This window comes from Candoia aspera, chromosome 1 (assembly GCF_035149785.1).
Source record: "Candoia aspera isolate rCanAsp1 chromosome 1, rCanAsp1.hap2, whole genome shotgun sequence".
Classification (NCBI taxonomy): Eukaryota; Metazoa; Chordata; class Lepidosauria; order Squamata; family Boidae; genus Candoia; species Candoia aspera.
In genome coordinates, this window is record NC_086153.1 from 88,838,357 (window position 1) to 88,855,149 (window position 16,793).

The 16,793-nt window shown below is 39.8% G+C and overlaps 1 protein-coding gene across 5 annotated transcripts in view; it reads right to left on the minus strand.

The window, feature by feature from the left end:
- AIG1 (androgen induced 1) overlaps positions 1-16,793 on the minus strand; it is a 115,620-nt gene that overhangs the window by 66,440 nt on the left and 32,387 nt on the right. For all 5 annotated transcript variants that reach the window (XR_010068357.1, XM_063309218.1, XM_063309247.1 and 2 more), the window contains exon 3: positions 16,426-16,527. Coding sequence is in view for 4 of the 5 variants with exons in the window: in XM_063309218.1 (XP_063165288.1) it covers positions 16,426-16,527 (102 nt within the window). In the remaining variant the exon portion in view is untranslated. The remainder of the gene's footprint in view (positions 1-16,425; positions 16,528-16,793) is intronic.

Below are 16,793 nucleotides of genomic sequence, written 5' to 3' on the forward strand. Positions count from 1 at the left end.
GGAATGCTTAAAAAGAAATATTTGTGGCCTGATTAAGACACAGTGAATTTTAAATAGGCATGTTTTAGTTTATTAAGCAAAATTTAGTGAAAACAAAGATTATTATTTAGCAAAAATAAATTTGTAGTATTATTTGAAAGTTCACAAAAAGTACAATCTCCTAATCACTTTTTGATATATCTCAAAAGCACTTCCACCTATAGATAAATAGTGCTGTGTTTTGATTTTTGTGTGTTGTATCTGCATGTATGTAAGGAAAAGAAAGAGACTATGAAAAGGAAAGGGTTGGGGAGGAGGAGAAAAGAGATCTATACAATCTTGCAATGCTGAAACAGTAACCCACTTACAATTTCCTGCAAAGTAACAGCTGTCAAAATGGTGTATAAAGTCTACCATCCCTTAAACTCTCAAAGCAGTGAGATACAGATGTTATGTCATGCTCCTATGTATGGAGTTTCACATGACTTCCATGTCCAATTTTTCTATTTGTAGTGTCTTGTATGGTATTATTCAGTTACACTGACCACCAGGAGGCACTGTGTTACCGGCTTCATCCTTATTGGGAATTGTCAGACGCAGGCTACCCATACCTGATGATTCGGATTCCCAGTAAGGGTGAAATCGGTAACGTGATGCCTCCTGATAGTCAATATAACTACAAAGTAACAGCACTACCCAGAAAAAAAAGGTTCTCAATTCCTGCTCTACTTAAACAGTAAAAAAAATACTGTTCTACTACTTTTAGACCACATGGATTGAGTCACAGAGTATCAAGATCATTGATCAGTCTGAAGAACTTAAAACAGACAGTTCCCTTAGACCAAATACAACATGCCAGTAATCTTGTTTTTTTTTCTTTCTTCTACCGGACATCTGCTGCTACATAGGTAGCTTTTGTTATTTCCACCCCACCATTCTCAATTCACTAGTTTTCCTCAAGAAAGGTAAGTTAATTATACTGTAACTGAAGTGAATTATGTCCTTAATGATAAACATCTAGATCTGAACTTTATGTAGTGTGAACCTGTACTGATTACCTCCTGTTTAATAATAAACTGATAGTGTCCTAACAGTCAGGAATCACGCTGAGACGAGGAGTAGGTCTCTAGAGTTTATTACTGCTACATAAGACAGAAAATCCTAACAAACTGAAGAAGCGTGGGAAAACCCAGACAGATAAACCCCAAAGGTTAAGGCAGGTCTGATCTGTGTCTCTTTGAATGGCTGCTTAACTCCTCAGTACTACGCATGCATTTTCCCCCCTGGATAGAGGCCCCCTCCTGCTCGCCATCAGTACTCATGACAGATAGTTACATTCAGATGTCATAATAAATTATGGTTCTGATGAAAATAAATCGTATTGAATCTTCAACTCATATGTTCCCCCCTTCTCCTCTTCTCCTTTTATGTGAATGTTAAAATAATATTTGAATTCTAAGCTCTAATTAAACTAAACTACAATTTTTAAAATAAGCTGACATAACCTGTAATAGATAAACAGAATTTATCAGTTTCAGACAAAATGATGAGCTAGAGTTAATAGAAAAAGGGTAGCAGATGCTTCCAAATTATTTCTTGCAGCTGTGTTGGAGAGGAGAGCTTAAGCCTCACTGCAGCTCAATTCTGTCATATGATGTCTGTACCTAGCCACTGTTTAATGATAAGATTCTTAGAATTGTAAAAAGATTCAGTATTCTAAGGATTAGAATTACCTTTATTATCTAAGGGTCAGCACAGTTTTTGCAAGGTTACTGTAAGTCCTAAGTGAATAAGGATGGTCTGGAAGTGCTTTTAGACTTTCAAAAATCTTCTGACAAAGGCACTTGCCAAAGCTTCCTGAGCAAATATTAGCAGTCATTGATGAGTAATTGATTAATGTAGGAAGCAAAGAGTGGGGATAAATGGAGGTAAGAAATATAGGGTTTTTTTTCACCCAAGGGTCTATACTGAGATTTAGTGATTGAGACAGGCATGAACTACTTTGTTCATAACTGATCATAGTTGAAACTAGGAGTAGTCACCAAGTTTGCTGCTGCTATTGCAGCCAAATTAATCAAAATGATAAAAACAAAAAAAATTACAAGAAGTTCTGAAAAAGTTCTGAAAATAAAAATAAAAATAGGTAAATGGGGAATAAAATGGCAAATGGAACACAATGTAAAGTACTGTAAAATGATCCACAGTGAGCTAAAAATCCTAATTTCACATATAAGCTTATGGGTTCTAAGCTGACATGACTGGCCAGTGTTGAACAGCTCAATAAAAATGTTGACTTAGTATTAGCAGCTGTAAAAAAAACCATATATATTTCATGTTAGAAATTATTAATAAGGGGAACAACACTAACATTGTTGTATTGTAATAACTTATACAAATGAATAGTCATGCCGCCCAGAATCATTGCATGCGAGATGGGCGGTAGAGGAATATGACAAACAAATGAACAAATAGATAGACAGATAGATAGACAGACAGACAGACAGACAGACAGACAGATAGAGTAACCACATTTCAATACTATGTTTCTTCTTTCAACATCTCAAAAAGTATACTGCAGTGCTGGCAACACTGTTGAAATATGCAATCAAAAGGTTGAGGAGTCAGTGATTATTTTATCAAGAAAGGTTACAACATACAGACCTTTAGCTGAGAAAAAAACATATAAGAGGGAAACACAATAGAGGTATTTTCTTATTGTATCACACAATACAGAGATGGCCACCAATTCAGGTAGGCTTTAAATTGGGATGAGGCATATCATATATATAGGGATTGGTTGTGATGAGAATATAGTATCTTCAGTCTCAGAGAAGAATGCCTCTCAATATAGTTGGGAGTACGATAATCCTCTGCTAAGGAGTATTATACTACTCTGCTAATGACCACTCTCATTTTGTGTCTAACTGGAAACTGTGGTAACAGAATGCTGGATCAGATGGTCATTTGGTCTCCCTATAATCCCAACCTTAGTAATTAATATGGGTGTTATTAAAACTGGGTATTACAAGTTTGCCACATCATAATTACTTAACTTCTCCAAATACAGGTATAGTACAATATACAATGTTGGCCCAATACATTTATCCTAAACTTCTTTCCTCAATTCCTCTTTGCAATATAAGTATATATAATTATTTATAACAGTGGACTACATTAGGCTCAGCTACATCTTCTCAATCCCTGCAATATGTCTTTTCTTCTCCACCCATATTTTTCCATCTATGCTTTATAAATAAACATACTGGATTGTTTATTGTCCGTCTTGTAGCTGAAGTCACTGTAATGATACTGTCTTGAACTATTTCCTATGAACAGCTGTCTCTTTGATCACTCTAACAACCAACTAAAAATTTTGGTTTCTTGCCAAAATAATTGTTGTTACAGTGTTTCTTATGTTAATGGAAAATTATCACATTTATCTTTTCTCATTTCAGTTATGCCAGTTTATATTAAGAAAGCAAAATACCTAAAATACATGGGATAAAAAACAAAATCCTTACATATAGAAATCAAACAAAGATTTGGCTTCTCTAATCACATAATTTTATCTTAGTAGTAGCAAGAATATTGTTTATATAGCTTTGCTGTATTAAATTTAAACTAAATCATTTTCAGTGAAGATGTACTAGTGAATTGGCATTTTTCTTAGAGATAGATAGATAGATAGATAGATAGATAGATAGATAGATAGATAGATATTCCTGATTTATTAGATGTGTAAAAATGGATAACCATTAACAATAATGTTAGCTGCATGTATAATCTGGATGCATCACACTGTGCATTCTTAGTCTCAATCTTAAAAACGATAAAATGAAAATGCATGTACAAAAAATGATGTGTGCAGAAGGTTGCCTGTTTACTCTTCTGTGCAAAACATGATCAGATGCCCATTTATGTGCCTTTTTTCTATTTTAAATTCCAATAAAGGATTTGAGATTCTTTTTGAGTTACTGTGCTACTTGAAGAAAGCAAAACAAAACTCGCAAAGGAAACAAGCAAACAAAATACAAAGAGAGGATCAAATTATATATAATATGCTGACACATAATTCCTATAATTATCAAGTTTCCAGTTCTGCAAATGTATGCCATTTTTCCACAAAGGATTTTGTTTTCTTTCTGCATTATTCCAATAATCCTTTCCTGGCCATTTCTGTATAGTATAGCTGTAAAATGAACTATAACACTGTAATTGTTCACAGTTCCATGATTTGCAGAATATGCAGTCACGATGACTAGGGTGAGGATTTCTATGACCTAAAAATGTTGGAAATATGCAAGCATTTATGACCTTAAAACCGTTTAAATATGACCAATTAAAGCAAAAATATGACTTTTAAAGCAAAAATATGACTTCGCAATTTTTCTGAAATTAGCACCCAATTGTTAAAAATCTGTGCTTTCACACACACAGACACACACACAAATTAAAAGGTTTATTCTTCTTCACTTCCAGTGCAGAAGTGCTAGTATTGAAGGAATCAAATGAACATTTTGAGAGTAAAATGGTGATCCCTGGATTAGTTTTCATTAACAGCAGAATTGCATTGGATGACCACGTGCATCTTGAGGTTATCAAACTCAAAACTCCTTCTGTTGTCCACCAGTATGTTCCTGTATTTGGAGAAACTCCGTTCGGCATCACAAGAGGTTATAGGAACAAATTTGAAAAAAGCAAACTCATCTGGAGAAAATTCTGGCTCGAAGTCTTCAAATTTTGCTTCAAGTCCATTTAGAACATTACTTATTTTGCAAAGTGTTGAATAACCCAGATTAGATTGCAGCACTCTTTGCAGTTTATCACTAATTTTTTCAGCCACTTTCCCCTTTGCTTGCTTTAAATCACACGCAGTTTGTTTTACAATCTTCAGTGCATCACTAAGTTCCATTCCTACAGTTTCAAGGCTGGTGATTGCTCTTGATAATCCACTGGAGTTAGATCCTATATATGCTAAGTTCCCAGCCAAGGTTTCAGAAAAGGAATCTTGCACAATCTTGATGGAAGAAGATTCACAACAGTCAAATTCTTTAACTATCTGCTGCAAGGAAGCATAATTTGTGAAATAATACATAGCTGCATCCAGCCAAGTCCCCCAACGTGTCACAACAAGTTGGGGAGGGAGAACCAAAGTAGGAGCAATTTCTTTGAACTTTTGTACTCGAAGCTTTAATGAACATTTTTTTCCCATTCGAAATTATCTTATATACATCATGATAGTTCCTTTGAATCTCTTTGGCCACTCTGTGTAAAACATGTGCAAGGCATGTGATATGGATCATTTTTGGATAAAGAAGTTTAAGTCCCTTGGCTGCTTTAGTCACGTATGGAGCAGCATCTGTTACAAAGATACACTATTGCCCCTTTTTACACCATCTGGCCGGAGTAGTTTCATAGAATCATCAAAGAGCATAGCAATAGTGGAATTGTTTACTCTTTGTAGAGTTTCACATGTTAGAAGAAATACTTCACCAGGCTTGTCACATTTCAGAGTGCCAATAATAACATTGGCTACATATCTTCCATTTACATCACTTGTTTCATCTATTGAAACCCATACCTTATTGTTGTCACCAGCAGGTCTTATCTTTTCTAACACATCTTCTTAGCAGGCAGAGATGTAATTTTTCCTTACAGTTGATTCATTTGGAATTGAGTGACTGGTGTACTTCTCCAAAAAATGCCTGAGGCTACCACTATCTAATTCCCTTAAGGGAATATTTGAAGTAGCCATCATTGTACAGAGATCCTTACAAAATTTTGACTGGGTATTTGATGAACCTGCAGTTGAAGAAGCAGCTCTCACGAAAAGGAGACGTTGCCTGTTCTCAGTGAAGGTAAATCTTGCTAAACAACTCTAGTGTTTTGCGGTGTCACAATGTTGTTGAATATTAAAACGCTTTTGGGCTGATACCTTAACTTCACACAATTTATAAAACAAAGTATCACTATTGCTACTGAAAATCTGCTCCCCAAATTCTTGAACAAGATGCTGTAATTTCACATTTGCTGAACATCTACTTTTAGGCATGTTGAAGTCAGATTGCAGCTCTCATGTGACTCTACCACCTCAAACACACACACCTGAGTTGGGGGGCAAATGAAAAAAAGAAAAAAGAAATAAAAAAACCAGGCAAATTCTAACTTTTTTTTTCAGGTCTGGTCGGGGAGAAGTCTCTGCCTACTGAAGTCATTTTAAAAGAGGTTGCTTTCCCTCTCTTACACACACACACACACACACACACACACACAGAGCCTTGAGTTGGGGTGCAAATAAGAAAAAGTAAAAACAGGCAAACTCTCACCATTTTTTCAGGCCTGGTCAGGAGAGAAGCCTTTTCCCTTTCCCTCCCTCCCTCCTGCACACACACACACCCCTGAGTTGGGGAGCAAATTAGAAAAAGAAAAGAAAACAGGCAAATTCTCATCTTTTTTTTCTGGCCTGGTCAGGGGAGAAGCCTTTGTTCCCACCTCTCTCTCACACACACATACACCTCCCTGAGTTGGGGAGCGAATAAGAAGAAAAAAAACAAACAGGCAAATTCTCACTTTCTTTGCTGGCTCAAACTTGCTGGCTTATCAGGAGGGTTGCCAATGACCAAAATATGACCAAAATATGATGTTTGTTATAAAATTAAGCAGAAATATGACATAACACCTTTAAAAAGTCAAAATATAACTTTTCAGGCAAAATAAAAAGCATCTAATTCTCACCAGATTACTCTAAAACATGTTTTAACTTACTTACAAATTCAAATAAAGATTCCAGAAAAAATATGACATGTCATAGAAATCCTCGCCCTAATGATGACTATATATTACATGACTGGGAAGATGAGATTGCACAGATACTGGTAGGATTCTGTAGACATTTATATAGATATGAAAGTTGAGGAAAAATGATAAGAGTATAGATGCCTGATCCAATACAGCTCTTATGTTCCTGTAACTTTCTAGAGCAGGGAGTGTCCACATAATTTATTTGTTCAGGCACTAAGCCTGGCCAAAGATCCAGTATTCTAAGCAGCTGTCATTCTCATTTTACTTAGAGTATTCAAAGAGGACTGTGCAGGGTGTTCTTCTGGATTAAGATGATCCTGCTGAAGCCTGGCATTTACTTCCAACAAGCACACAAGACAAACTACTCTTTCTTTGTTATATATAGACCTATTTACAATAATTACATATGACTGCCATTTTCACTCCTACTTTCCTTAACTGCCCAAAGGTCTTCTACTCTCAAACAATTCTACATATTCTGCTTTGTTTTCCTTTATGCCCCAAATTCCTTCCAACTGTCCCTTTTCTTTGAAATCCCTTCCAAAGATCAATATAACTTCTTTAATAGAGTCTGAAACTCTTAATGCTTAGTCAAAATCTAGAGTAGGCAATTTTATTTCTGTGCTTCCATTGCTTCTTTCATTCCTCCTTTCTCTCTACTGTTTTGTTATCACTAGCTGTATCATTATAAAAGAAATAATCAAATACAAATGCAGTCTTATTCCTTTTTATCAACATCATTATGGGGGAATGAAAACTATTTTTGATAAATCAATATATATAAAGATATTTAGGATGTATTCTTAACCTCACTTACCTAAAAATTCATCCCACAAATATATATAGAATTGCACTGTAATTCATTCATTCAACTAGACTGGGGCTCATTTCAGTCTTCTCATTAATCTTTTCTGGACTTTTTAAAAATCAGTATGTTATTTATGTATTTCTACTATATCACTCTATTCTTCTTGTTATGCAGGATTAGAAAATTAAGTAATAGAGCAGTACATTTTAGACACTTGACAATAGCAGCAAATGCTTGCTTAGTTCAAAGCATTTAAAATGAAACACTCCCATAAACAAACATTCAAAATATCAAGTCGTCTGATTTTAATCACATTTTCTCAAGGAAGACTAAATTTATTTAAGATTTACTATGTGCATGTACTACTCATGGGCATTGCTAAAACTGGAAGGAGAGATGGGGAATCTTCTTCCCTCATGCTGTGCTTCTTGGAGATCAGCTTTGGAGGGCTGAAGCCCATTCTGCAGTATCTGAAGCATCCCAGGGGAACTGTAGAAAACAAAACACATCTAGCCCTTTAACTAGCAAAGAACTGCCAATGGATTTTAATCAATCCCATGCAGGGAATGGACTTTTCACAACAAATATTGTAAACCACCCAGAGTCCCCCTTTCTTAGGGGAGGTGGGCAGTAATAGAAGTTTGAAGAATGAATGAATAAATAAATAAACAAACAAACAAACAAACAAATAAATATATATAGTATTTATAAAGGCATAAATGATTTATATAGCTTACTCTATGGAAATTAATCAGATTCTTCACTAAATTAGCAGCAACAGCCAGGATTTATAATCAAGGGCCTCATTGGAGTCTTGGAATTACATGCCAGGAACAGTACTCCAAAAAATGTGTTAGTCCTGAGCAAAAACTAAATTTGATTTAATTTAATGTAAATGTATATTTGAGAGCCAGTTTGGTGTAGTGGTAAAGGCACCAGGCTAGAAATTGGGAGACGGTGCATTCTAGTCCCCCTTTAGGCATGATGCCAACTGGGTCACCTTGGGCCAGTCACTCTCTCTCAGTCCTAGGAAGCAGGCAATGGCAAACCACTTCTGAAATCTCGCCAAAATGCAGAGGCATGTCCAGGCAGTCACCAGGAGTCAACACTGACTCAAAGAGACACAGGCACAAAAAAAGTATTTTTAAATAAAAAAGAAATATTAGTCCACATATATTGAATAATTCTTTGTCATGTTAAAATTAAATTCAGCAGCAAATACTGAAAGGGTTCAGAGAGTAACATCTAAACCTTTATAGGACCCTACAGCTGTGAATGTGCACTTCTGATTTATAATAACATAAATTATAAAAGTATGATGAGCCTTAATGGACAAATATCTTCTGCTCCAATAGGCACAGGTGGCAATAATATTTAGATGACAAGGCAGCATATTTGGAAATCAACTGAATTTACTTTCATATAAACTGTTTAATCAAGTCTAAAGCCTAAAAGGTTCTTGGAGATCAGCCAGAATAGCATTTCAAATCTAATTTTCTTTTAAATTATACCTTTTCTAACTACCCCTACCATAGAACTTGCTTCTTTAGAGCTGCTGCATACTGTGCAGATTGTTTCACTGAACTATTCCAATGATCTGAAGATCTGTTTTTTTGGTTGGCCTCTGTCAATTCAGTCCCCAACATTTTATAAGTGAAGCATGAATTCCTAGCTTCAATATGCATTACTTTACACTTGCTGACATTGACTTGCATTTGCCATTTAGTGGTCCAGCCACTAAATTTGGAGAGATGTCTTTGGTGATATCTAAAAAGATGCTGACATCTTTTTAGATGCATACATTTTCCCCTTAGACACATGTAAAATTATGTTCTGATTTATAATTCATCTCAAAAGATATATAATGAAAGTTCTTGAAGTCCAGTCTAAAATCATGGCTCTCTCCAAAGAGTTAATATGACGTTGGTGTTTTAAAAATAAAATATTCTGTTAGGAAAAAAACCCCACTTCTCTCAAATGGGTTACTGTGATGTACAAAGAATCAGAGTGAATAAAAATGAAATTTAGCAGTGAAGATAATGTTATGGCTAAAGCATTAGAAATCATTAGACAGTGAAGTGGTGAAATACCCCAACAGCTAAATGCTTCCATAGTGACTCAGCCAAAGGAACACTTGAATAAACAAAAACTGACAAGACTATTTGTTTTAAAGTCTTTTAACAAGGTCTTCTACAGAGCTGTATATAAAAATTAATAATAGGCCCTCACAGACCATTAGAACGTTCACATTATTTGTTATGAGGGGAACAATAAGAGAAAAACTAGTCACTTCGTATGCTAGTTATTCTAACAATTCCAGTCTAGAGAAAATCCAATTTTTCTTTCCATTGCATTTCCTTGTTCCTCACAGACTATGAACACATGAGGCTGCTGTGACAAACACCTATATTCTTACCAAAAATGCTTGGAATTTCACACTTTCAGAGTGAAGCCTAAATAAACACACATCCTCTGATCATACATTACATTCTCCTTCATAACAGTGCAACTAATTAACCAGCAAGGCCTTTTGATCTGTAAGTTTAGAGCAGTCAGGAAGGTGGCTCTAGTCTCTAAATTATTTTTATATTAGGAAGGTAAAATACTGTCATTAGAAATGGATTTTTACTGATCACTGGATTATGGGCATCCACAGTCTTGCTGCTTTTGTCAAAATGATGCTGCTTTCTTGTTGCTACTCCACCCTCCTGCCTGCGACCCCACTGCATTGGGCAAAACATGTATTGACCTACACTAACAAGTTGGCTTTTACTTGACTGATCCCAAAATAAGATTTCATCCACTGCTTTTACAAGTACAGGTAGTCCTTGTCTAGCAACTGCCTCATGCAGCAACTGTTCACAATTACAATGGTGATGAAAAAGTAACTTTGTGACCAATCCTTGCATTTACGACCTTTGCAGGTCTATAAAGCAAAAGAAACCTGAAGTAAGATCATAAACACAGTTGTGGTTTCATTTACTGACCGCTTCACTTAACGACCAAGTTGCTGGTCCCAATTGTGGTTGCTAAACAAGGACTACCTGTAGTCCAAAGATGGTCTCCCTTTTTCTTGCATGTTTTGAAATCTAACATTTGGTAAATGTACTAGTAAAATTAGACTTACTTTAGAATGGAAATTTGTTTCTTAGGTTCTCCTGTTGTCCCTTTCATCCCCTTTCTCTTCCTCTTTCAACACCCTCCCTTTTTTTAAGTACTTGGGCATGTGATTTTAAAATATAATTTTTCACTAAAACCCTTCTCATAGTGGTTATACACCATCAGACTTATTGTCCATCATGTAAACCAGCCAGATTCTGAATCCTGGATCTTTCTGTATGTGCAACAGATACTTATCAATAAACTACAGCCCCTTCCTAAAGCATAAGAACATTGGAAGTATGTTAATAAGTTAGATTATTTACATATATATTGCGATCATTATTATCTACTCTGACTGGCAGCCAGTACGTAGAATCTCAGCCTTAGGGTTCTTTCTCATAAACTGTTTTTTATCCTTTTAACCGGAGATGCCAATAAAAAACCCAAGACTTTCCTCGTGCAAAAGGTGCATTCTGCCCCTAAGTAACACTCCCTTCCATCTTCAGCAGCCAGGTGCCAGCTTTTAAAAGAAGAATTTGTGTCTGGCCAAACCATGTGGCAAAAGAAATAATTAACAGTTAGAACCAATGGCTGAATGCTTTGAACCTAAGACTGATCTGGATGTTGTCATCGCCATGGCACTGTAGAATTCATGTGCCTTGATACTTTAAAGTAAAGGGAAGCATTCCATTCGGGCTGCAACAGAGAAGTCTGGCAGCGCAACGAACCGGCGGTGTGGTGGATTGGCGGATTGATCTAGGGGGACCAGGCTACTGACACTACAGGCCTGGGGGGGTGGACTTGGCCCTCAAGAAAGTGGACTGGCTGTTGGCCTTGGTGTGGCAGACCTTGCTGGTGAGGAGTGGGGAGTGTAAGAATAAGAACTTGCCCATCCCCCCCAACGGCCCCCGAGACGGCAGGAAGCTGCGAGGGCCCCTCCAGAGTGAATGAGACTCTTCCTCAGCGTGAGAGATAGGGGGGGGAGTCTGGGAGTGTGTGATTGTGAAAAAGAGCACTCAGCCCCTGAGTGAGAGACAGAGGGTGGGTGAGGAATGAGGAATGTTGAGCAGTGAGAGAGTTTGAGGGGGGGGGCATAGCGAATGGGGGGGTGATGGTTGGGCTCTGACGGCGCCGAGAGCAGAAGCTGGTGCGCCGGAGGGCCTACCATCACCCTGTGAGAGATTGTAAGGATGTATGAATGGAAGGAGGGAGCCTTACTTAGAGCCAGAGACTCCCAAGGTCCAGGAGTGGGGGCTAATGGATTAGGAGTCACTGGGGGCTGTAGGGCGGGGCACATTATTGAGGTGGTGATGGGTAGGGGATGCTATGGCGGGAGCTGTAGGGCAGGCCATCCTCAGGGAAGACGCCCCCGGTGTTTGTTACCGGTGGCATGTTCCAGCCCTCTGTGCTCAGACCCAGGCCCTGGTCAGCAGATCCATAGGGGCCCTGGTTCCCAGTTGTTGCTTTTTAATGCCAGGTCTCCTAACAGCCAGGAACCACGCTGAGACAAGGAATAGGTCTCTAGTGTTTTATTGCTGCTACATAACAGAAAATCCTAACAAACTGAAGAAGCGTGGGAAAAACCCAGACATATAAACCCCAAAGCCTAAGGCGGGCCCGATCTGTGTCTCTTTGAATGGATACCTAATTCCTCAGTACTACGCATGAGCTTTACAGCCTGGATGGGAGCCCCCTGCTCACCATCCTTACTCATGACACCAGGTCAGTTAATAACAAGGCCCCCCTCATATGTGACTTGATCACTGAGGAGAGGGCAGACCTGGCATGTATTACCGAGACCTGGCTGGGCTTTGAAGGGGGGGTGCCCCTTTTGGAAATGTGCCCAGCTGGGTTTACAGTATGGCACCAGCCGAGACCCCAGGGCAGGGGAGGTGGGGTGGCTGTTGTCATCTGAGAGTCTCTTGTGGCCTTCAGGGGCCCTGCTCCAAAAGTGGCCGGTTGTGAGACTCTGTTTTTCAAGTTGGGTTCCCAAGAACAGTTGGGAGTGTTGCTACTGTACCAGCTTCCCTGCTGTGTGGCAACCTCCCTGCCTGAGCTGCTCATGGCCGTCTCGGGGCTGGCGGTGGAGTTTCCCAGGCTCATGGTTCTGGGGGACTTCAACCTGCCATCCCTGGGGCGTGCCTTGGAGGTGGATCGGGAGTTCATGGCTACCATGGTAGCCATGGGCCTGTCCCAGATCATTCGGGACCTGACTTAAGACAGTGTCCTCACCCCAGACTTTTCTTGTCGGAGCAGTGGCAATGTGATCTGAGGGGAGAGTTACAGCTGTCCCCTTTGTCATGGTCAGACCACACCCTGGTGGCCCTGAGATTCTCTTATGCCACCCCCCTCCGCAGGGAGGCAGGACCCATTTGATTGGTCTGCCCCCGGCAACTGATGGACCTGGTAGTGTTTCAGAAGGAACTGGGGGTTATACCCGGTGATCTGCTGCATGGTCCAGCAGAGGCCCTAGCTGCAGCCTGGAATAGGCAGGCAGCTGGGGCCTTGGACAGGATCATGCCTGTCAGTCTCTCTTGCCCCATCGAACCCCGCACTCCCCATGGTTTATGGAAGAGTTGAGGGTTCTGAAGAGGATTAAGAGACGCCTAGAGTGCCGCTGGAGGAAGACAAAGACTGAATTTGACCGAACACAGGTTAGAGCAGCAATTAAGGCTTACCTTGTGGCGATAAAAGCAGTGAAGTGTGAATATTTCTCCGCTCTTATTGCATCTGCAGAATGCCGCCCAACGGCCCTGTTTAAGATCACTCAATCCCTTTTGGGGAAGGTGGGTTCGGTGACCCACCTACAGGGCCATGCAGAGGAATTTGCTGAGCATCTGCAGGACAAAATTGCTCAGATCCGCTCCAAGTTAGACTCCAGGAGTGAGGCTTGGTCTGGAGAGATACTAGGGGAACAGGCGTACTCGGTTATCTGGGAGCAGTGTGATCCTGTTGGACCTGAGGAAGTGGACAGGATCCTACGGACAGTAAATGCCACCACGTGTCATCTAGACCCATGCCCCTTCTGGCTGGTAAAAGCAGCCCGGGAGGTGGCATGTGGTTGGGTCCATGCGATGGTTAATACATCCTTGAGAGAGGGGGTGTTCCCTGCTACCTTTAAAGAGGCGCTGGTGCACCCCCTCCTCAAGAAGCCATTGCTGGACCCTACTGTTCTGGACAATTTTTGTCCATCTCCCACCTTCCCTTTGTGGGGAAGGTGGTTGAGAAAGTGGTGGCTCTGCAGCTCCAGAGGGTTCTGGAGGAAATGGATTATCTGGACCCCTTTCAGTCAGGTTTCAGGCCAGGATATGGGACAGAAACTGCATTGGTCGCACTTATGGATGATCTCTGGCAGGAGTGGGATGATGGCAGTGCATCCATCCTTGCTCTCCTTGATCTCTCAACCATGGTATCCTTTTGGGGCGGCTCAGGGAGTTGGGGGTGAGCGGCGTGGTCTTGTGCTGGTTCACCTCCTTCCTCCAGGGCCGGTCCCAGTCGGTGGTGATAGGGAGCGAGAGTTCCAACCCTCGGCCCCTTCTTTGTGGGGTGCCACAGGGTTTGGTACTCTCTCCACTCCTTTTCAACATCTACATGAAACCGCTGGGTGAGATCATCCATCACCACGGGGTGAGGTATTATCAATATGCTGATGATACTCAATTGTACATCTCCATCCCGGGTGAGGTAAGTGATGCTTTGACTGCCCTCTCGCGGTGTCTGGGGGCTGTAGGGGTCTGGATGGGGAACAACAGGCTTCAGCTGAACCCTGGTAAGATGGAGTAGCTGTGGGTTAATGGTTCTTCCGTATCTGGGACATTATCATCTCTGGTTCTGGATGGGGTCGCACTGCCCCACACAGACCCAGTGTGTAATCTGGGTGTCCTCAGATTACACCTCGAAGAGCAGGTGGCAGCCGTGGCAAGGAGAGCCTTTGCGCAGCTACATGCTGTATACCAGTTACGCCCTTTCCTAGATCGGGAGGCCCTTCGAACAGTCACTCACACCGTTGTTATCTCTCATATAGACTATTGCAATGCACTCTACATGGGGCTACCCTTGAAAAGTATCCGGAAGCTTCAGCTGGTCCAGAATGCAGCTGCGCGAGCTGTTTTTGGTACCCCCAGAAGGGCACATGTAACACGTCTGCTGCGCGAGCTGCACTGGGTACCAGTTTGCTTCTGGGTCCAATTCAAGGTGTTGGTTATCACCTTTAAAGCCCTACATGGCATGGGGCCAGGTTACCTGAGGGACCACCTCTTCCCCATTACATCAGATTGTGCAGAGAGGGCATGCTGCAGACCCCGTCTCTAAGACAACTTTGTTTGGCGGAGTCCAGGAAGCGGGCCTTCTCTGCAGTGGCGCCCGCCCTATGGAACTTGCTGCCCCCAGAGGTGAGATTGGCCCCATCACTTCTGGCCTTTCGGAGGAGTCTGAAGACCTGGTTCTGCCACCTCGCTTGGGGCGGAGAGGGGAATAGATCTACATGGGGATGGCTGCTACAGACCACTCCTCGCATACTTGGACTGCTTTAGATTCTTGTGCCACTTGGACTTCGTTATTTTTTACTTTTATTTATATTATTTATTATTGTAATTTTATATTGTGGATTTTATAATTGTTGTTTTAATTGATTACTGTAAACTGCCCAGAGTCTCCCGAAGGGAGGAGATGGGCGGGGACAAATTGGATAAATAAATAAATAATATGCTCTGAGATTTCCACAGGAGGGGATGGGAGATTCTAAGTGCTGACTTAATATGTAAATATATAAAATGCCACTGAAGATACTAGTTTAAACCAAAGTAGCTTAAAGTAGTTTCCTACACCCATCCTCTTGGAGCCTTTTGCAAAGCTTACCTAACATTGGAAAACTATTCTGAATCATAGAAGCTTCTTGTGGGAGGAGTTAAGGTGAAAAAAAAAAACGCAATTCCATTGATCGCCTTCCACTGGATGCCTCTCTGAATCTGCGACACTGTGCAGAAATATACATTTATGTAAGAAGCTACTTGTTAGCACGTTTTTAAATATTTGTACCAAGAACTTCAATAGTCTTTTAATATACATAAACAAAACACACTATAAAAGTGTTTCAGAATGGAGTAAATATAGGATTCATTTCAGATAGTTAACACATGAAATCATGAATACGATAAAAAGAATAATTCCAGCAAAGAAATAAAATTTTCATAAATTTTGATGCTGGGGAAAATATCCAGCCTTTTCTCCTGGAATTTTTGGAAAACTGGAAGGGGAGGGAAATGAAATTCTTTTTAAAAAGAACACTTTGTTTATTAAATGTCACCTTTAGTATGGACTCAATGTACTATGTACATTTTATAAATAACCATGCTTGGAACTTGGGAGATTTAACAGCTGTCTAATAACTTTGTGATTTCACATCTGTCTGTGGCCTTAATTCTGGCAAAACTAATTCCCTATTGATATTAATAGTAAGGAAAAATAAGCTGTGGTAAAAGAGTTACTTCTTTAAAAAAATACTCGATCACCTCGATTGACACCTCTGTCGCCAGACAGAGTCCTGCTGGTTGCAAAAAATACTAAAAAAAGAAAAAAATACTAAAAAAATATTAAATACATTTTTCTGCTGTTATTCAGTAAACATCCAAGGATACTTTATACTACATATTTCAGTATCTAGAGATGAATAAACAGATTGATCTTTTCTTAATATTCTTTAAAGGAAACAAAAATGTTCTAGTCATTGTACTTACCATCCCATGATTCAGCCAAGTTGGTATAAAATTATCAAGGAGCTTGGGGTAAACAAGTTCTCTGTCATAGATATAGATGCTCCAAAACATTATCACAACAAACTGGGGTAAAGAGAGAAGAATATATACATATATGTTTTATGCATATAAAGTCACATTTTGATTGTAAGAATTACATTTTAATGATATCAACCATCAGCCAGTTACTACTGTTCTAAGTATTCTGTTGTGTTTGTTTTTAATATACAGAGTGGTGTAAATCTAGGATGGCTAGCATATAGATATACAGGCAATCCTCGTTTAACAATGGTAATTGGGCAGGCAACCCCATTGCTAAGCAACAATGGCAGTTGTGGCAGTTCCAGTTG